Below are 22,235 nucleotides of genomic sequence, written 5' to 3'. Positions count from 1 at the left end.
GGAGCGAGGGCACACATGCTCAGGAGAGGGGGTGGGCTGGGGGCAGGGCCTGGGGCAGGGGTTGAGCAGTGAGCACCCCCTGGCACATTGGAGAGGTGGCGCCTGTAGCTCCAGCCCTGGAGTCAGTGCCTGTACAAGGAGCTGCATATTAACTTCTGAAGAGCTGCATGTGGCTCCAGAGCCACAGGTTGGCCACCCCTGGTATAGAGGAACCAGACAAAGGTGCACCTCTACTGCAACTTTAAAATACCACATTCTAGAAACGATTTTAATATTTTTTTAAATGACCCACGTGACTTTTATGGACACTCTTGGTCAGCTTCAGCCACTAAAAATTATTAGCCTGACCACTCGTATGTTGAATTTTTAAAAGATGATTAAAAACATTCTGAAAAAGTGTGCTGGAAATATAGTACTGATGAGCTCGCTAGAGCTGTGCTGACTGTCAGCAGCACCTGGTGTAATAGAACTTAGTTCTGGAAATATGCTGCTGGATTATCAGCACTTTTACACAATTTATACAGTAGGAAGGAGGTTAAATACCTTTAAGCTCAGTGGGTATAGTTCTAGTGCTCTTGCTTTGTTACAAAGTTAAAATGTTTAGCATTGACTTTTCTACTGTGACTTGAAAATGTAAAGCACCAGGTGCTGATTACTATCAACTCTCAGAACAAGAGCCAGATTTCAGATCCCGAAGATTCACCAGTTAAATCTTCTCAAACATAAATTGTATGCTGTTAGGTGGTTGGTTTCACCTGGACATTGAGGGCACCTACCACAATGGGCTACTACTAGTCCATGGGCTTTAGGTGCTACAGTAAAACAAAATAAAACTCGGGTAGTTTCTTTTGGAGGCATTGGGAGAACAGGAGAGTAATGCTCCCGTTCATTTTCTCACTTGGGTGAGTCTTCCTCAGATGGAGATAGCTTTGTGCTGCATTGCAGTGGTTTCACTGCAGAAGTGCCAGCATGCATAGGGTGACCAGCTGTTCCAATTTTATAGGGACAGTCCAGATTTTTGGGTGGTCTTATATAGGCTCCTGTTACCCCCCCCCACCCCTATCCAGATTTTTCACATTTGCTGTCTGGTCACCCTAAGCATGCACAGCGATTACATTGCCTTGTGACTCACTAGCTCAGTTAAGGAAACAGTCATTTTCTCTCTTACACTTCGTATTTTTAATCTCCTCTTTTCCTTAATATAATTTCAAGTCTTTGAAAAATATCCCGGCAAGTTATGAAAAGGAATTGAACTGACGATCTTGTGGCACGTTCTTTCAGGTCTTTAAGCATACTGAGATAACAAAACTTTGTGTATTTTTAAAAAGCCATAACACAGGCTTTGTATTGTGAGGAAACTCTGCAATATATCTCTGGAAATCAGCATGTAAGGAGTTGGCTTGTAATTTGCTTTCACTACAGCCATTCATACAGGAGGCAGCCTAGAAAAAGGGGATGCAGTAGTGGTCCTGAAGTAACTAACCTCTTGTAATAAAGCCATAAAAACCTGTCTCTTGAGGAGTCATGTGTTTCTGGGTTGTAAGTTATGGTTAGTACCAATGAAAAGATATTTTGGTATGTTTTATCCAATTCTGCTGACAACAAATGATATCATTCTTGGTATGATTTTAATTTAGTTGCCTTGGAAATGCTGATTAAAAATCAGAGATTGATTGTACAGTTCTCAAGTTAAGTAACAAGGCTTCACCAGTTTTCATCTTATCCGGTTATTATAGGTAGTCTCTCAAACCCCTAAAAATACAACTTGAGCTGTATGGCACACAGTACTTTGTGTAAAGTTTCAAACCTAGATGAGAAATGGGTACAAATGAGCTCCTGCACAAGTAGGTGTGAGGTAGATGGGGTGGAGAGGGATGGGTTAATAGGCTTTTAAGTGTGTGTTAGAGGTTTTTAATATATCAAACTCTGTTTGCAGAGGATGTGGGTGATGAAGGAGAAGAGGAAAGAGAATTCCTATCCTATAGCATTAATACTGACATTCGTTATGGGCTGAAGTCAAACAGGTAAGTGCAGTCTTACTGAAATCTGATATGAATGTTTTAGGACTGGGAAAAGCTAGTCCTATAGTCCTTATGCTAACACACACATAGTAATATGTAGAGTTTATATAGTGCTTTTGATGTTCAAAGTGCTCTGCAGACATACAGCTTCACAACAGCGCGCTCTCGCGCTCTCTCTCATACGCTTGCATATTTGTCTCTTGTCAATGTCTAGCTCTAGCACACATTTGTCTCTGTGAAGCTAAAATATTTAAAAAGCAATCTTACAACAGAAAAAGGTGTGCTTTCAATTACCATGAGTATAGACTTGATTGCTTTTAATTTATTGAAAGTCTAAAATGCATGAATATAAAAACCTAATACATTCAGCTACTGGTAATAGTTTTAAAGTATTAGCACAAGTTTTTCTCTCACACTTTCAAAACTGAACCCGGTAAAGCACATTGGCATGTAACATCTGATATACACCACCTAATCTTGTGTTGTACTAGAGCTACTGTTATTTACTGTATTCTGGAATTAAATGTCTTATGGTTAACTAACTTTTTTCTTTGCTCCACAGTTTGGCGTTCATTAAGCGTACATCAGTGATCGATGCTGACAAACCAGTGTCCTCCCAACTGAGAGTGCTTACTCTTAGTGAAGATTCTCCTTATGAAACATTGCATTCTTTCATTAGCAATGCTGTTGCTCCCTTTTTTAAGTCCTATATCAGAGAGTCTGGCAAAGCAGACAGGTAATACTGTTAAATGCAAATAATAAATTTTCAGTACTAATGAAAAATGGACCGAAAAGAATGTGGGGCTGAGGTAAAACTTGAAACACCTAATTTTCCTGTTAATTTCAATTTAAAGCTGTTGGGGATGTAATTTAAGTTACATGAACACACGTGCATGTAATTTATGTATGCTGTTGGTCTAGCTTTTCATTTGATGATTTTTCCCCCCCCTAGGGATGGTGATAAAATGGCTCCATCAGTTGAGAAAAAAATTGCAGAACTTGAAATGGGACTGCTGCACTTGCAGCAGAATATTGAAATTCCAGAGATCAGTTTGCCAATTCATCCAATTATTACTAATGTTGCCAAGCAATGTTATGAGCGTGGAGAAAAGCCAAAGATTACTGACTTTGGTGACAAAGTTGAGGACCCAACTTTTCTCAACCAGCTACAGTCTGGAGTTAACCGATGGATTAGAGAAATACAAAAGGTAAAATTGCAGAACCAAATGTCAGACTACGCTGTAGAAACTCCTGTGTCATTCTTTAAGGGTGTGAAAACCTCCTCTTTTGCTGTTGGCCTCTTAACTGTATTGTAAAATCTTACTCTAAACTTAGGGCCAGCTTCTCAGCCAGAGTAAATTGAGCTACACCAGTGCACAGTTGAGAACCTGGCTCACGTGCTTTGCCTTTTAAGTAAATTGTTACTAATAAAATTCTGGGTAATTTTGTGTCTTTCTTTTCAGGTAGTAATTTTAAAAAACCTTTAAAGGGATTGGTGCAGAAGGCTGGTACTGAGTAGAGCAGGTCTGGGAAAATGTTTACTAGCATGTATAAAAGTTCTGCCCCACAGTAGCTCCCATGCTTTGCTTTGGTGAGGGTGGCAGCTTACTTTGTATTTCCATAGTGTTACTCCCCCAGTAACTCAACTCTGCTCCATGTAAAGTTCTGAACTGTCAGGGAGTCACCGGGTGATGCTCTGGAACTACTCCATACAAAGCCAGTCAGGACTCTGGGGGAGCTTCCTCTCTGTGAGCATACTGTCTCCAGGGCAAGAAGCTTACACAGCTTCAACCTTCCTGTGTCTGACCTCAGAGCATTCAGCATCCCCTTCTCACACCGTGTGCTTCCCACAGCGAGTCTGCATAGGCGGGGCTCCTGGGGAAGCTAGAGGGCCCTGCACCTCAACTCCGCTGTCAGACGTGACTCTCAGCCAGCCAGTAAAACAGAAGGTTTATCAGACAACAGGAACACAGTCTAAAACAGAGCTTGTAGGTACAGAGAACAGGACTCCCAAGTGAGGTCCATCTTGGGCCCAGGGAGGCCAGAGCCCTATCTGGCCCCCTTCCATTTCCCCAGCCAGCTTCAAACTGAAACTCTCCAGCCCCTCCTCTGGCCTTTGTCTCTTTCCTGGGCCAGGAGGTCCCCTGATCTCTTTGTTCTCCAACACCTTCAGTTGGCACCTTTGCAGAGGAGGGGCCCAGGCCATCATTGCGAGGAGACAGGGCATCGGTCATTCTCTGTGCAGACAGCGTCACACTAGCCCTCTAAGACTCTGTGACAATCACACACCCTTATCCCACCACCTAGATACTTAACAACTGCATAGGGGAAACTGAGGCACCCACACAGTATTCAGAGAAAACATTAAGAACATTCCCACTTTGTCATGTCTCTCCCCGCTTCAAGACCAAACTGAGCAGGATCACTTTGGCTGGTGACCTGGGGAAGTTCGAACCCACCAATGTTCCCATGGATGCTCCAGCATCTCTCCCATTCCTTGGTGGGAGTTACACAGGCCCTTCCATTCACACCCTCCTGTAGGTCAGGTGTGGTCGATGGCACTCACAGGCGGCATGTGGGAAGGCTTATGCAGCCGATGCCCTTTTGCCATTCCAGTACCCCTGGGGTTCAGACTGGGATTGGGTCTTCGTCCAGTGCTCCAGTCTGGTGGGCTGGATTTGGACTCTCTTAGTTAAGAGCCCCCACCTTGACTTGGTCAGCTCTGGGCTTGGGCAGCTGCTCCCCACCTTGTGGCCCAGGTATGCCACCTCTCCCGTCCAGCTTTTACTGTCAGTCCTGCCTCCTTGGGGCAACCCAGCACTCTCAGCTTCTCCGAGGAGGGATCATTCTGCAGCTCAGTCTGGAATTTAGCTGCTGGGGAAGGGAGTGGGACCTGTTCCCTCTCACTGGGTGGGCCTGGGCTCACAGCCCCACTGAGCCCTGTTCCTGGTAGCTCCCTCCCTGCTGTGGAATCACTTCCCAGCAGCACGTCTGGACAAGGCAAACCTGGTTGACAGCCAATCTGCCCTGCTTGTGTGTCCCCTCACTCAGATGAGGTCTCAGCTCCCACCATGCTCAGTGCTGCCTTTGCTGTCCCAACAGGGGTAAGCAGCAAGCTTGCTGCTTTGGTCACAGCATCAGAGCCAGCGTGAGCCCCCTATCCGGTGTGCGGGGGGGGGGGGGATCATCTCCCTGTCCCACTCAGCCCCAGGGGCCTGGTTGCAGGCAGGCAGGTATCCTGAGCCTAGCAGCTCCTCCCCCCTGCCAGCAAGGTCATTTGCATTTTCACTGACCATTTCCATCTTAGCTAATTGTTTCCCTGGATTCATATTCAAATTTTCAGCCATTACAGGAGCAGGGCCTGGATCCTGTCTCAAAGAGAGACAGTCATCCCCCAACAGGACCTCACAGCCGATATCTTGGAGAACCCCAACTACCAGCCAGCCCAACCCCTCCTGTGTCTGCACAGGGATCTGGGCCCTAGGCAGCGTGAGGGGCTTCATCCCTGGGACCTTCACCGACATCACACAACCCCTCAGCATCTGGTGGGGCTGCACCATCTGGGGCCTGACAACAGTTCTCTCTGTCCCAGGGTCGTGCCACCCCAGGAATGTCTCCCCATTGTCCATCACCGTCCACTTCCACTGGGGGTCTGAGGTAGCCCATGAGACTCCATGCAGACATATTAGGTTGGGGTCAGGAGTGGAAGCCTGTCCCCCACCCCACCCTTCTGGCATCTATGGCCTTGGGACCCAGCATGGGAGCTAGATACCAGGGTTTTTCTGCAGGGCCCCCCTCATTCAAATTGCCAGCCTGCTCCAAGGCAGTGAGGTGGGCATCCACATTCTCCCCCTTAACCAGGGGCAGCAATTTAGTATCAAGGTTCCCAGTGGAACTGGCACCCTGGGGTCTATCCCCACTCACCCATGGGAAGTCCCCTATGCCTCTCTGCTCCACCACTGCCAGTTTGTGCTGCTGCTGCTTCTCCTGCAGCTCTTTCTCAGGCTTTTGCTGTCTCTCACAGTCCTCTTGCTCCTTTGGACTCAGCTCTAGTCCCATCTGTGTCTGACCCCCTGATGGGGAACCTGATCATGAAGTTTTAAGATTAAGGGGGTTTCCACTAGGAGGGGAGGAGTAATGTAATTCCTCTGGTTATCAACCCTTTGAAGCCACATGCCTGTCCTCGATATAGTTCAAACCGGATTCTCGAGAGACTAGCAAAGAGAAGTTTCAGAGAAGACATCTGGATGAATAGCATGAGTTCAAATTGACCCAGGATGACGTCCTGATCCTGCTAGTGGACAGGACCTCTGTCCATGAGGGCCTCAGTCATAGAATATCAGGGTTGAAAGGGACCTCAGGAGGTCATTTAAGTCCAACCCCCTGCTCAAAGCAGGACCAATCCCCAGATTTTTACCCCAGTTCCCTAAATAGCCCCCCTGAAGGATTGAACTCACAACTCTGGGTTTATCAGGCCAGTGCTCAAACCACTAAGCTATCCCTCCCTTCTTAGGGGAGGACTTGCTTACTGAGTCCCCTAGAGGCTGTGTGCTAGTTCTGAGAGAAGCTGTGATGAGCTGATAACCAGATGGACTCCCCTAGGTTGTGCAGGGGTTGAAGGACTGCTGCTGACAGTCCGAGTTAGGGTTTAGGTTCCTGATAAGCTTTATAGTACTTTATTTTTAAGTGGTTTCTCTCCAGGGATTTTTGCCTTAAGAGTGAAGTAAGCTTGCTTAGACCTGTGCGGTACTATGTACTGATGATCACTCTGTTCTCAGCCTGTGAAGAGAAAGCAAGCAGGTGTCCTTGGCAACCTCTCTCTGCTGGGAAATAAACAGTGAAGGCCGGGAACTAGGCAACCTGAGACTACCTGAGTTACAAGAAGAAGCCACTGACTCCCTTGCCTGAGTTGGCTCACTTCTCTGGGCATAATACCTATCTGCCAAGAGGGAGTGGGGTTGTTCTAGTTGTGGTGAAGATAAATTTTGAAGAGGCTACTGTACAGTTAACTTGAAATGTGTTAAGTTTTTATTTTATTTTTTTTAGTGCTAGAAATAATTTGTGCTATAATGGAGACAGAAATAAGCAATGCTGGCTGCTCTGTCCTTAAGGTATAAGTTTGCAATACATTAAGATTTCATAGGATGCATGCACCCCACTTGGTGCAACACACACAGGCATCATCTAAATAAGGATGAAATACTGGCTATTTACTTTCTCATGGCCAAATTCTCACTGTTCCTACATGAGGCAAAGGATGAGGCTACAGCTTCCTCCTTTCATTTTATTGCCAGCTGAAGGTAATAATTAGAGGTATACCAATCTCCTAGAACTAGAAGGGACCTTGAAAGGTCATTGAGTTGAGTCCAGCCCCCCTGCCTTCACTAGCAGGACCAATTTTTGCCCTAGATCTCTAAGTGGCCTCCTCAAGGATTGAACTCACAACCCTGGGTTTAGCAGGCCAATGCTCAAACCACTGAGCTATCCCTGCCCTCAATAATTGCTCCTGCAATCATTGGATTCTAGGACTCATTTAGTACAGCCAGCAGGTTCCCCAATGAGCATGGCTTATGTTGGGGCTTTGGTCAGTGCCCTTCTGCATAACTCATGGTGACTAAAACCAAATGAAGATAAGGTACCAACTACACTTGTTTTGTTTTCTAAAGCAACCACAACTCCTATGTCTAAACGAGTTCAGTCTACCCCAAGTAGATACGGGGTCACTTCCACTTGGCAGCGGCAACAACAGCTTTGCACCTTCTCCAGTGTACCTCCAGAAGGGTAAAGAAATATGTTTGCTCACCTGTGAAAACACTTTAATTTGGCTCTTCTTTTATCCTAGGAACATTTTGTAACTTATACTTTTTGTGTGTAGCTACTGCATGCAACGTCCACTATTACAGTTCTTGGTGAATTGCTTGCAGTGGGCTAGTGTAGACTAGATCTTTCCGTTTTGGCATGTTGAACTAGTAAAGTTGTGTGGAGGCAGTTTTTTAATAGAAGTGCAAAACAATTAACAGTTACACAACAAAAGCATGTCACTTTCTTCAACATTTCATTTATGTCTTTAAGGTGACCAAACTGGATCGAGATCCTGCCTCAGGCACGGCTTTACAGGAAATTAGTTTCTGGCTGAACTTGGAACGTGCTCTGTACCGCATTCAGGAGAAGCGTGAAAGCCCAGAAGTCCTCCTGACGCTAGATATCTTGAAACATGGCAAACGTTTTCATGCTACTGTCAGCTTTGACACAGACACAGGTAAGAAATTTCAATGTGCTGTAGATTTATGAGCAGTTTCTGTGGAAGTTTAGCTCTTGTGATAGTTACGCTAATTAAACGTTAACATGACAATAAAAAAGCTTCACCTTGTATGAAGTGAAAACTATTGTCTTTCAATTGGGCAGATGGAATTGACACAATGAGATCAATTAAATTTTAACTCTCTTGTATTGTGTTTAGGTCTAAAACAGGCACTGGAAACAGTAAATGACTACAATCCACTGATGAAAGACTTTCCTTTGAATGACTTGTTGTCTGCTACTGAACTGGACAAAATAAGACAGGCACTCGTGGCAATATTCACCCATCTGAGAAAAATCAGAAATACAAAGTACCCCATTCAAAGGGCACTGCGTCTAGTGGAAGCCATTTCAAGAGACCTGAGTTCTCAGCTACTTAAAGTATTGGGAACCAGAAAACTGATGCATGTTGCCTATGAAGAGTTTGAAAAGGTACGTCTAGGGCAGGGGTGGCCAACCTGAGCCTGAGAAGGAGCCAGAATTTACCAATGTACATTGTGAAAGAGCCACAGTAATATGTCAGCAGCCCACCGTCAACTCCCCCCGCCTGCTCTGAGCGCCTCGCACCCACCAGCAGTCCTGCCAATCATTGCTTCCCCACACCTCCCGATCTGCTGTTTTGTGGCGTGCACGAGGCTCTTGAGGGGGAGCGAGGGCACTCCAGGCTCAGGGGAGGGGACGGGAAGGGGTGGAGTGGGGGCAGGGCCTGTGGTAGAGCCAGGGGTTGAGCAGTGAGCACCCCCCAGCCCATTGGAAAGTTGGCACCTGTAGCTCCATCCCCGGAGTCAGTGCCTATACAAGGAGCCGCATATTCTCTTCTGAAGGAGCCGCATGTGGCTCCGGAGCCACAGGTTGGCCGCCCCTGGTTTAGGGTGTCAAATGCAGTAATAGCTAACGTAACACACTGAATGCAGATATAAGAGCGTGTCGTTTGAAAGTCAAACAAGTTTACGTTCTTAAACTTTCAGGTTATGGTTGCATGTTTTGAAGTCTTCCAAACTTGGGATGATGAGTATGAGAAACTACAAGTGTTGCTGAGAGACATTGTGAAGAGAAAGAGAGAAGAGAATTTGAAGATGGTGTGGCGTATCAATCCTGCTCACAGGAAACTGCAAGCTCGTCTTGATCAAATGAGGAAGTTCAGGCGCCAGCATGAGCAGCTGAGAGCAGTTATTGTGAGAGTCCTAAGACCTCAGGTAGTGTTCCACTCCTTTTGAATAAGGGCAACTGCCTATACATCTGGTAAAGATATAGCAGTTTCCCATCTCTTTATCAAAGTCTACATGCAGACACAAGCCAGTCACATTAAATGCATGAACTCACAAAAGCAAAATTACTTGTGTTCCCCTGCAAACAGCTGACTAAAGGAACCACAGGTGCAAAACACAACCATTAGGATTTGGGTAGAACTCTTAGAAGCATTCTAAATCCACCATGGAAAGGAATATACAATCACTTGCATAGCTGCGAGCTCCTCTGCTGGATCTGTAGCAAGTTAAACAGTTATTTCAAAGTTTTGCATCTGTGACATAGTGGTAAAGACCCATTTTCAGCTACATTAGAAACTTACCAGTACTAGTTCAATCTGTAACTGATCACTTTTGTATTCATGCAAACAGCAATGCTTTTTCTCTGTATAATCTCTCTTCAAATGGAAAAAGAATCTGGGGATTTATTTTCAGGCCTTGAGGGCATGTTTTTAAATAGTCTTTAGTTTTCCAAAAGTAGCAGTCCTCTTAAATTATTCAGTGTTTATACCCTGACAGTAGTGAAAGATAGTTAATCATTTTCAGTTTGCGTAATGAGAATGGTATTACATTCTTCCACTTTTTGCTAGTAATAAGGCTAAAGTGTACATACTTAAATCCATGAACAAAAGCACTCTAATGCTGGCTTGTTTTTCCATGTGATGGGGAAAAAATGGATACTGCATACAATAACTTTAAGTTTGGATTTCTTGATTTTTGAATATGGCAAATAACCACAGCACAAGTTTAAAGCGGAGAATCTCTCATTATTGCTAAACATTGTGCAGCAGAAGGTATACTCTCCTCGTCTCATTTGCAGACTAATCCCTTACAAAAGCCATATTAGCACTGTTAGGTTCCAAAGGATTTAGTCAACTGTAAGTACAGTGCAAAAAATTAATTGCATATGGCTTTTTAGTGTGTACGTAAAATGTGTAACTCTCAACATGTATATGACACAAAGAAATCATTAGATCAGTAAGTCTTGTAGACTTAACTAAACTATGTGACTTTATGCAGGTCACTGCTGTTGCTCAGCAGAATCAAGGAGATGTACCTGAACCCCAGGATATGAAGGTAGCAGAAGTCCTTTTTGATTCTGCAGACGCTAATGCTATTAAAGACATAAATCTTGCTTATGAGAACGTTAAAGAAGTAGATGGCTTAGATGTTTCCAAAGAAGGTGCGGAAGCCTGGGAGGCAGCAATGAAACGGTATGATGAAAGAATTGATAGGGTTGAAACAAGAATAACTGCTCGTCTACGAGACCAGCTTGGTACAGCAAAGAATGCTAATGAAATGTTCAGGATCTTCTCCCGATTCAATGCTTTGTTTGTCAGACCTCACATTCGGGGTGCTATTCGTGAATATCAAACACAATTGATCCAGCGTGTAAAAGATGATATCGAGTCTCTTCATGACAAATTCAAGGTACAATATCCACAAAGTCAGGCTTGCAAAATGAGTCATGTTCGTGACTTGCCTCCTGTGTCTGGGTCTATAATCTGGGCCAAACAGATTGATCGACAGCTCACAGCCTACATGAAGCGTGTTGAAGATGTGCTTGGCAAAGGATGGGAGAACCATGTTGAAGGCCAGAAGCTGAAGCAAGATGGTGACAGCTTCCGTATGAAGCTCAACACTCAAGAAATATTTGATGACTGGGCAAGGAGGGTTCAGCAGCGCAACCTTGGTGTGTGTGGTCGTATCTTCACTATTGAAAGCACTCGTGTTAGAGGCCGAACTGGAAATGTCCTCAAACTAAAAGTCAACTTTCTCCCTGAAATAATTACACTCTCCAAAGAAGTACGCAACCTTAAGTGGTTCGGATTTCGTGTTCCACTTGCAATTGTCAACAAAGCTCACCAAGCAAACCAACTCTATCCTTTTGCTATTTCTCTGATTGAAAGTGTCCGTACGTATGAACGGACCTGTGAGAAGGTGGAAGAGCGTAACACTATTTCTCTGCTGGTAGCCGGTCTAAAGAAGGAAGTGCAGGCTTTGATTGGAGAAGGTATCACCCTGGTGTGGGAGTCATACAAACTTGATCCCTATGTACAACGCCTAGCAGAGACTGTCTTCAGCTTCCAAGAAAAGGTTTGTTCTACTGATTATGTTCTTTTTTCCAAGTGAGACTGGCAGTTGAGTTTATCATCAACAAAATATTTTAGTTTTGGATTGTATACTATTCAGGACAACAGCTGTCTTCCTATTGGAAAGTAATCTAACTGTATGCAACTATTGCTTAGTTTCCACAATTCTTACAGTATTGTATAAAGTGCTGAATAGAGAAACAATTGACAAGATGTATGCTCTCAGATTATTACCTGGTAATGTGGCAAATGTTTTCTTTGAGGGCTGGCAGAGAAAACATATATTACAAAAAATGCTAATTGAGTAAAGTAGCTACTGAAACTTTTTAGTTACTGATTATAACATGAACACACTTTGTATTGGTGCTTTATATTCTAGTATAGCATCAGTTGCCTTTTAAAACCCTGCATGCATGTTTCTCAGGGTACGTCTACACTACGGGATTATTCCGAATTTACATAAACCGGTTTAGCAAAACAGATTGTATAAAATCGAGTGTGCGCGGCCACACTAAACACATTAAATCGGTGGTGTGCGTCCACGGTCCGAGGCTAGCGTCGATTTCTGAAGCGTTGCACTGTGGGTAGCTATCCCGTAGCTATCCCATAGTTCCCGCAGCCTCCCCCACCCCTTGGAATTTCCGGGTTGAGATCCCAGTGCCTGATGGGGCAAAAATCATTGTCGCGGGTGGTTCTGGGTAAATGTCGTCAGTCACTCCTTCCTCTGGGAAAGCAACGGCAGACAAGCATTTCGCGCCTTTTTTCCCTGGATTGTCCTGGCAGATGCCATAGCATGGCAATCATGGAGCCTGTTTTGCCTTTTGTGACTGTCACCGTATGTGTACTAGATGTCACTGACAGAGGCGATTCAGCAGCGCTACACAGCAGCATGCTTTTGCTTTTGCATGACAGCAGAGATGGTTACCAGCCATACTGTACCATCTACCATACCATAAATTGGTAATAAGATGATCATGGTTACCAGTCCTTTTGCACTGCACCATTTGCTGCTGTCATAAGTGCCCCTGGCTGAGATCAGCCAGGGACGCAAAAGCCAAAATTGGGAATGACTCCCTGAGTCAATCCCTCCTTTATGGTATCTAAAAATAGAATCAGTCCTGCCTAGAATATGGGGCAAGTGTACTAGAGAACCAGTGTATCATAGAACCAGAGAGCACAGCTGCTCTGTGTCAGATCCTGCAGAAATTATGAGCTGTATGCTATTCACAGAGGGTGCTCCTGCAACAACCCCACCTGTTGATTCCGTTCTTCCCCCAGCCTTCCTGGGCTACCGTAGCATTGTCCCCCCACTTGTGTGATGAAGTAATAAAGAATGCAGGAATAAGACACAGTGACTTGTTAGTGAGAAATGAGTGGAAGGCAGCCTCCAGCTGCTATGATAGTCCAGACAGGACAGTAAGCAGTGTGGAGAAGAGGAGCCCAGCATCCCGCTGCTAGTCCAGGGGCAATTGAATCTTTTCTTTACACATGAAGGGTGGGGGCTGATGGAGCTCAGCCCCCTGTTGCTATGATGAAGACGGTTACCAGCCATACTGCACCATCTACCAGGAAAAATTAGGAGCAGGCGCCCTTGATTGACCTCACTGATGCTAGTCGGCATGGTTACCAGTCCTTTTGCACTGCCCCATGTGCCAATAGGCTGATGATGACAATGGATATCAGTCTTATTGTACCATCAGCCACCCATGGTGTGGGGGGAGCAAGGATGTTGGTGTTGAGTGCTGCAGCATCACGTCTATCTGCAGCATTCAGTAAAGATAGGGTGACATGTAAAAGAGTCAAGAGAGGATTGTTTTCCCTTTCACTTCTGGGGGTGGGTGGGGGGGTATGTAAATTGCCGAGCTATGCCCTGACCCACCGCGGACACTGTGTTTGACCCTAGAAGCATTTGGAGCTCAGCCAAGAATGCAAATGCTTTTCGGAGACTGCAGGAACTGTGGGATAGCTTGAGTCCTCCAGTCCATGAGCGTCCATTTGATTCTTTGGCTTTCCGTTACGCTTGTCACGCAGCAGTGCTCTGAGTCCCTGCTATGGCGTCTGTCTGGAGATTTTTTAAAAATGAATTTGAATTTCGTCTTCTGTAACGGAGCGCTGATAGAACAGATTTGCCTGCCCTTACAGCAATCACATCTGCATGGTCCATGCTGGAGCTCTTTCTTTATTTTGATTTTTAACTGCATCGCCACACATGCTGATCGGAGCTCCACGCTGGGCAAACAGGAAATATTCAAAAGTTCACGGGGCTTTTCCTGTCTACCTGGCCACTGCATCCGAGTTCAGATTGCTGTTCAGAGCGGTCAGTGGTGCTCTGTGGGATACGACCCGGAGGCCAATACCGTCGATCTGCGGCCACACTAACCCTAATCCGATATAGTAATTCCGATACTAGCGCTACTCCTCTCGTTAGGGAGGAGTACAGAAATCGATTTAAAGAGCCCTTTATATCGATATAAAGGGCCTCTCAGTGTGGACGGGTGTGGCGTTAAATTGGTTTTACGCTCCTAAAACCGGTTTAAACGCTTAGTGTAGACCAGGCCTAAGTATCTCCCTTTTCGATTAAGGGAATTAGCCAAATTCTGACATCTCCATTATCAGGCAAGTTCCCAGAGACTTCAGTAAGTTTCAGTGAATGAAAATAGAGTAATGACTTGCTCCCTCACAAGAATGGATGTCGCTCTGTTTGTGAGAGAGGGATGTTTTATCACTTCCATCAACATAGCCAACTGGTATCAGCAAAGTACTAAAATTAAATTTTCCCTTAGGTGGATGATCTGCTCATTATTGAAGAAAAAATAGACCTGGAAGTTCGATCCTTGGAAACCTGCATGTATGATCATAAGACTTTTTCAGAAATCTTGAACAGAGTTCAAAAAGCTGTGGATGACTTGAATCTTCATTCCTATTCCAATTTGCCCATCTGGGTCAATAAGTTGGATATGGAGGTAGGTCCTTCACTCAAAGTGCACAGCCTTCAAAGGGGTTATGTGGCAAAGTAATTTGTCACTAACAATGTGGTCTACCACTCTCAAGTGACCTAGAGTGAAAATTTCCAATCTATTTGCCAGTTCCTTGAAGATCTCTTCCAAATGCCCTTTAGGACATCTGGCAGGCTCTTAGGCAGAGAGATAAAAGTGCTTAGCTACTGATGACTGGAATTAATGGAGACTTGCTAGCTCTTCAGCTGACAGGATAATAGCTAAAGGCTTAATGGATAGTTGAATATAGCAGGGTAGGGAACAGGTTTTCATATGTGGGTGCATGTCAGCACCTTAATACGGACAATACTAATCATAATGCTAAGGTGAAGTTGTCTGTGTTAGGATAACATGGCAGTAAATCTGATATTTAGGTCCTTTCCTAAAACATAAATTTTAAATACTCTAAACTGTAGTCTAACATGTTGACATAAACTTCCTTTGCTTTAAAAGTGTTTGTTTAAAAAAAACAAACAAAAAAACCCTCCTGTTCTAAGGTGTAAGGCTGAAATTCCATCCTTTGAGTCCTTCTGTATCTGAGTTTCAGGGATTTCTTGACAATGGGGGAATCTTATGGAGCGAACACATGATATAAGTGTCTTTCTGCCAGATTTCTTTGTATTTGTTTTCAATATGGCTTCTTCCTCCCTTAGATTGAACGAATACTAGGAGTCCGTCTACAGGCTGGGCTGAGAGCTTGGACCCAAGTTCTTCTTGGACAAGCTGATGATAAAGCAGAAGTTGACATGGATACAGATGCGCCTCAAGTCAGTCACAAGCCTGGTGGGGAGCCAAAGATCAAAGTAAGATATCTGGCTGTTACTCTGTAGCGGTGCCTTCTCCCAGCCCCTCCACAGACGTATTGTCAGAGACCAACTGAAGTGCAGCACCCATGTCCTTTTATTGTTTGTGTCTGTTCCCACCACCACTTTTTTACAGGTATTTACAGAGACCAACACTCTGGGAGACTGCTAACTTCCCAGCCAGCAAGGATCTAGAGCCCACGCCCCTCCCTTTCCTGTATCCCCTGCTTCCTGTCTCTTAGCCAGATTTATAGGGCAGGCTGGCTACCCAGGCCTGAAGATGGATCCAGTCTGGTAATTAGGGTGTGGCCCCTCAGCCAGCCCAACTATTACCCTTCTTCCCCTGGAACAGGGCTAACAGGGGCCTGGCTTGTTTCTCCTAGCCAGTACCCTGTTACATACTGTCATATACAGTTAGTTAAGGGTTAAGGTTTGTTTTTTACCTGTAAAGGGTTAACAAGCAGTACCTGTGAACACCTGACCAGAGGACCAATCAGGGACAAGATATTTTCAAATCCCTGTGGAGGGAAGTTTTTTTTTCTGTTCTTTGTTTTTAGAGAGTCTCTCTTGGGAGTTAAGGGAGTACAGACATCTTAATCAAGTCCTCCCAGGTTTCTGCAATAAATTCTTCTATTCAAGCTAGTGAGTATTAGCAAGGAACTAGTATTCTTATACTTTTATTTCTGTATTTGCAATTCTGTGTTTTGCTATAGAATTTCTTTAATTCTGTACTGTTGTTGCTTTTACTGAGAAAGAAGGGAGGGGGAATTCTCTCCAAAAATTGATAAGTTTAGACCCTGGGTATTGTTCTATCTTGGTATTACAGAGACAGTTACTTTCTTTTTATTCTTTAATAAATCTTTTCTGTTAAGGACTTGGTTGATCTTTCCTTGGGTAAATTCTCAGGGAAAGGGGAGGAGGGAAAAGGAAGGCATCCCTCTGTAGTTGGATCCCGGTATCTCTCCTAGGAAAAGGGAGGGGGGAGGAAGCAGGGGGAAATGGTTTATTTCTCCTAGGTGTAAGAACTCCATGGATTTGGGGCTCTTGGGATCCCCAAGGATTTTGGGGAAGGACTGTGTCCCAATACACGTACATTATTGGGTGGTGGCAGCTTTTACCAGATCTAAACTAGGATTTTAGTTTAGGGGAGTCCATGCGGTCCCCATTTTGGAACCCAACAGGTCTAAGTGGGGGTGAGACCTATGACACATACTCATTATGCTTTTTGTTTAAAATAAGAATACAGAACCTTGAGTAGAAATAAAAATACTCTAGTGGGACATATTGCTATATAATGCAAGTTCTTTGAGTTATGGTCCCAATTTTTATTCCCCTGGGGGTTATATGCAGGTGCCACGTGTGAGGAGTTGGAGATTTTGAAAGTAATAGTGTCTGCTGGTCTTCACATACGCCCTTGCTTTGCTGAAGTCAAGGGAACCTTTGGTACCGAGGCAGTCTCCCTTTCTGTCTCCAGTTCCAACTGCAGATCATGTACCACGGGCACCATGGAGACTTGAGTCAGCCCCTGAGCCTCTTGACCTCTTTGCCTTGGAGGAGGTGAGGTCTCCATGTCTTCAAGTGCTGTTTTCCTCTGAGGGGTACGCTCCCCTACATTAGCCTTTCCTCCTTCAGGTCATGTTCCCACCCACTCCCCTATGGCTCCTGCAGATCCACCAGTTCTGAGGGCACCGCCATTCCAATTGGGCTTTGATTTTTTGGCATTGGAGGATCTGGACAGAGTGCAGGATCTTCCCCTCCCATAACCAATATCACTTCCCTAAGGTTCCACCAACTCAGTGGCAGTACCTTCCCTTTCCCCAGCAACGGAACCATTGGTACCCTGCTCTTTGGGGCCCTCCACAACAACGGATCTGCCTGGTTGGCCGTACTGGGTGTTGTGGCCTCGGTATCTGCCTTTGGAACCTTCCCACTCCACTCAAGAGAAGTTCCTCACCTCTTTGACCGTCATCGAGTAGGCATTCTGAACCAATATTGGAAGATGCGCCTCTTAGTCCAACTCTGACAGTACTGCTGGAACCAGAGTAGTTCCCTTCATCTCCACATGCTGTAGTGTTTTTGTCTCCCTCCTTGCCCCCAGATGGCTATTGTCAGTTCCAAGAACTGTTACATATGGTGGCTAATACCCTCCGCATTCCATTGTACAGAAAAACAGCACCAGCTGTCTGATATCTCTCTTACACACCTTGATACTTGCCAGATTGGCTCTACCAATAAGTGATGCTGTTCTTCAACTGGCCTGGACTGTCTGGCACACTCCAGCCACGTGCACACCTACCCACAAGGGGGCAGAGAAGAGGTACTGTGTACCTGCAAAGGGGTCTGATTTTTCTGTTCTCTTATCCCCCATTCAATTTGCTCATCATACAGGCAGTGACAGAGCAGGCCCAGCAGCAATGCTGATGCTCCACCCCAGCAGATAATGGGGGCAAGCGACTGGACATTTTGTGTCAGAAGGTATTCTTTTCTGCCAGACTCCAATTTAACATCTCCAATTACTTGGCTCCATTTGCTAAATACGACTTCCTTACCTATGGCAAGTTGATGGGACTTTGCAGACAAACTTCCCCAGCAGGATCAAGCCTGCTTCCAGGCTATCCTACAGGAAGGGAAACTAGTTGAAGGACAATGCTTCAGGCCACGGTGGACGTGGCAGACACTACTTCGCACACTATGACTTTGGGGATCGTTGTGTGGAGGGACTCATGGCTGCATTCGTCAGGTTTCCCAAGGGAATTCGAGAACACCATAGAGGACCTCCCTTTCGATGTGTCTCATCTCTTCAGTCAGAAGGCAGATGATTCCCTCCATTCCCTCCAAGACTCCAGAGCGGCTCTGCAATCACTGGGTATCTGTGCACCAGCAACCAAGTGCAAGTCTTACTTGGCCTAGAAGTGGACTCTCTCCTGCAAAGCAGAGGGATAGAACCTTTTCCTATGACCTATCAGGGTGCAGGGTTCTATTCCACCTATTTTCTAGTCCCCAAGAGGGGCATGTGGAGACTGATCTTAAATCGCCATCATCTCAACCGTTTCATACGCAAGCCAAAGTTTCATATGGTCACCCTAGCAGCCATCTTTCCTTTGTTAGAAAGAGGCATGTAGTTTACGGCTCTCTATATCCAGGATGCTTACTTCCACATGGATATCCGTCCTATCCACAGACATTCTACCTTTTGGACTCACCACTGCTTCACAAGTCTTCACCAAAGTTTTCTCAGGAGCAATGGACCACCTCCACTGCCAAGGAGTCTCTATATTCCCTTGAGGATTTGATTGTGCTGCTAGCAGCCAAAGGGGAGGGTCGTTCCTTGACCTCTATGCTGCTTACATTTCACTCCTCCCTGACGGTGAGTGTAAACATCAGAAAATCAACTGGATCCCACACAGTCCCTAGAATTCATTGGAGCCTGTATCAATGCAACATCAGCACGTGCCCACCTCCCGGAGGACAGGTTCCAGGCCCTACAGGAGCTGATTTCCACTGCAATTTCCAGTCCTCCTGTTCTGGCCAGGACTTGCCTTTCTCTTTTTGGACACATGGTGACTTGTGCATACATTACTGCTTTAGCTTGTCTCCACTTTTGTTGCCTACAGCTGTGGCTCCAAAGGATCTAATCTCCCATGAACTACATCATGGACTTCTACTGACAGTTCCCCAAGAGCTTCTCTCCTCCCTCTAGTGGTGGATGGATCCAGGCCAGGTCTGAACTGGAATACCATTCCTTCCATCCTCCAAGCATGACTACCATCACAGATGTGTTACTTTTCAGATGGGGTGACCACATGGGTGAGCACATGACTCAGGAGTCTTGGACTGCTCGGGAATCCTGGATGCCCATCAACATCCTAGAACTTTTGGGTGGTGCGGAGAGCATGTCACACATTTCTCACTTTAATTCATTCCTGTCATGTTCTCATCATGTCAAACACTATCACTGTTTACTAAATCAACAAACAAGGGGGCATGAGGTCACATATGCTTTGTGCGGAGGCAGTTAATCTTTGGGATTGGTGCATTCCTCAAAGATCCCGTTGTCGGCAGCATACCTTCCCCGAACTCAAAATATAATTGCGAACTCTTTCAGCAGGAAATTCATGATCGATCACGAATGGGAGCTCCACGACACCGTGGTCACCAACATTTTTAACCGCTGTGGGATTCTGACCAGGGACCTCTTTGCCTCCCACGCCAACAGCAGATGCACCCAGTATTCCTCTGGTAGAGTGAGGGGCTCAGTGACCTTTCCCAAGATGATGCCCTAATCCTCTGCAGGTCGGACCAGATCAATTATGTGTTTCCCCCCCTAAAGCTTCTGCCACGTGTCCTACACAAGATCAGATGGGAGAGAATAACGGTCACTCTGATTACCCTCTTCTGACCTTGCCAGTTCTGGTTTCCCTTCTTCTCCACGTGTCATCATATCCCCCTGCTTCCACAGCCAGCTTTTCTGGAACTCCTCAAACAATGCTGTCCTCGAGGCAGTCCTATAGGGCCAAGTGGAAGTGTTTCACCTCATGGACCTGACAGAGGGGTCTTGCTCCTGAAGTTGTGGACATCCCTCTTCTTTTGGACTATCTTCTCTCCCTGCAGACGTCAGACCTCACTCTCAACTCCATCAACGGTATCAGTACCTTTTACCCTCCTGTGGAGGGGCACTCTCTTTACTCACCCTTGACTACCAGGTTTTGGAAGGACCCCCAATGGACTGATCCTCCCCTTCAATCCATTGTTCCCTCAGTGGGACCTCAACCTTGTCCTCACGGTGTTGATTAAATTTCCCTTTGAACCTCTGGCCACCTCCCCCCTGTCTCTTCTCTCCATTAAGGTCACTTTCCTGGTAGCTGTTACTTCTGGGTTGGAGAACGGGGGGTCATGGTGACGAGGCTTTCTTCCGGCAACTAGCAGAAGTTACTAGATCGCAGGCCCTGGTTCTCATGGGAGACTTTAATCACCCTGATATCTGCTGGGAGAGCAATACAGCAGTTTACAGACAATCCAGGAAGTTTTTGGAAAGTGTAGGGGACAATTTCCTGGTGCAAGTGCTGGAGGAACCAACTAGGGGCAGAGCTCTTCTTGACCTGCTGCTCACAAACAGAGAAGAGTTAGTAGGGGAAGCAAAAGTAGATGGGAACCTGGGAGGCAGTGACCATGAGATGGTCGAGTTCAGGATCCTGACACAAGGAAGAAAGGAGAGCAGCAGAATACAGACCCTGGACTTCAGAAAAGCAGACTTTGACTCCCTCAGGGAGCTGATGGGCAGGATCCCCTGGGAAAATAACATGAGGGGGAAAGGAGTCCAGGAGAGCTGGCTGTATTTTAAAGAATCCTTATTGAGGTTGCAGGAACAAACCATCCCGATATGTAGAAAGAATAGTAAATATGGCAGGCGACCAGCTTGGCTTAACAGTGAAATCCTTGCTGATTTTAAACGCAAAAAAGAAGCTTACAAGAAGTGGAAGATTGGACAAATGACCAGGGAGGAGTATAAAAATATTGCTTAGGCATGCAGGAGTGAAATCAGGAAGGCCAAATCACACTTGGAGTTGCAGCTAGCAAGAGATGTTAAGAGTAACAAGAAGGGTTTCTTCAGGTATGTTAGCAACAAGAAGAAAGTCAAGGAAAGTGTGGGCCCCTTACTGAATGAGGGAGACAACCTAGTGACAGAGGATGTGGAAAAAGCTAATGTACTCAATGATTTTTTTGCCTCTGTCTTCACAAACAAGATCAGCTCCCAGACTGCTGCACTGGGCAGCACAGTATGGGGAGAAGGTGACCAGCCCTCTGTGGAGAAAGAACTATTTCTTTGGGACTATTTAGTTTGGGACTATTTAGAAAAACTGGACGCGCACAAGTCCATGGGGCTGGATGCGCTGGATCCAAGGGTGCTAAAGGAGTTGGCAGATGTGATTGCAGAGCCATTGGCCATTATCTTTGAAAACTCGTGGAGAACGGGGGAGGTCCCGGATGACTGGAAAAAGGCTACTGTAGTGCCCATCTTTTTAAAAGGGAAGGAGGAGGATCCGGGGAACTACAGGCCAGTCAACCTCACCTCAGTCCCTGGAAAAATCATGGAGCAGGTCCTCAAGGAATCAATTCTGAAGCACTGAGAGGGGAGAGGAAAGTGATCAGGAACAGTCAGCATGGATTCACCAAGGCCAAGTCATGCCTGGCTAACCTAATTGCCATCCTGGGTCTGTGGATGAGGGGAAAGCAGTGGATGTGTTATTCCTTGACTTTAGCAAAGCTTTTGATACGATCTCCCACAGTATTCTTGCCAGCAAGTTAAAGAAGTATGGGCTGGATGATTGGACTATAAGGTGGATAGAAAGCTGGCTAGATTGTCGGGCTCAACGGGTAGTGATCAACGGCTCCATGTCTAGTTGGCAGCCGGTTTCAAGTGGAGTGCCCCAAGGGTCGGTCCTGGGGCCGGTTTTGTTCAATATCTTCATTAATGATCTGGAGGATGGTGTGGACTGCACTCTCAGCAAGTTTGCAGATGACACTAAACTAGGAGGAGTGGTAAATACGCTGGAGGGTAGGGATAGGATACAGAGGGACCTAGACAAATTAGAGGACTGGGCCAAAAGAAACCTGATGAGGTTCAACAAGGACAAGTGCAGAGCCTCACACTTAGGATGGAAGAATCCTATTCACTGTTACAGACTAGGGACCGAATGGCTAGGAAGCAGTTCTGCAGAAAAGGACCTAGGGGTTACAGTGGACGAGAAGCTGGATATGAGTCAACAGTGTGCCC

At 45.7% G+C, this 22,235-nt stretch overlaps 1 protein-coding gene across 2 annotated transcripts in view; it reads left to right on the top strand.

The window, feature by feature from the left end:
- LOC120403790 (cytoplasmic dynein 1 heavy chain 1-like) overlaps positions 1–22,235 on the top strand; it is a 90,140-nt gene that overhangs the window by 5,761 nt on the left and 62,144 nt on the right. For both annotated transcript variants that reach the window (XM_039535446.1, XM_039535448.1), the window contains exons 2-10: positions 1,937–2,024; positions 2,584–2,757; positions 2,974–3,229; positions 8,094–8,280; positions 8,482–8,753; positions 9,290–9,517; positions 10,589–11,665; positions 14,445–14,624; positions 15,311–15,460. In XM_039535446.1, coding sequence (XP_039391380.1) covers positions 1,937–2,024; positions 2,584–2,757; positions 2,974–3,229; positions 8,094–8,280; positions 8,482–8,753; positions 9,290–9,517; positions 10,589–11,665; positions 14,445–14,624; positions 15,311–15,460 — 2,612 coding nt within the window. The remainder of the gene's footprint in view (positions 1–1,936; positions 2,025–2,583; positions 2,758–2,973; positions 3,230–8,093; positions 8,281–8,481; positions 8,754–9,289; positions 9,518–10,588; positions 11,666–14,444; positions 14,625–15,310; positions 15,461–22,235) is intronic.

The sequence above is a fragment of the Mauremys reevesii genome, linkage group 4 (genome assembly GCF_016161935.1).
Source record: "Mauremys reevesii isolate NIE-2019 linkage group 4, ASM1616193v1, whole genome shotgun sequence".
NCBI classification, from domain to species: Eukaryota; Metazoa; Chordata; order Testudines; family Geoemydidae; genus Mauremys; species Mauremys reevesii.
Note: the sequence above shows the minus strand (reverse complement) of the source record. Positions and strands in the feature narration are given on the sequence as shown.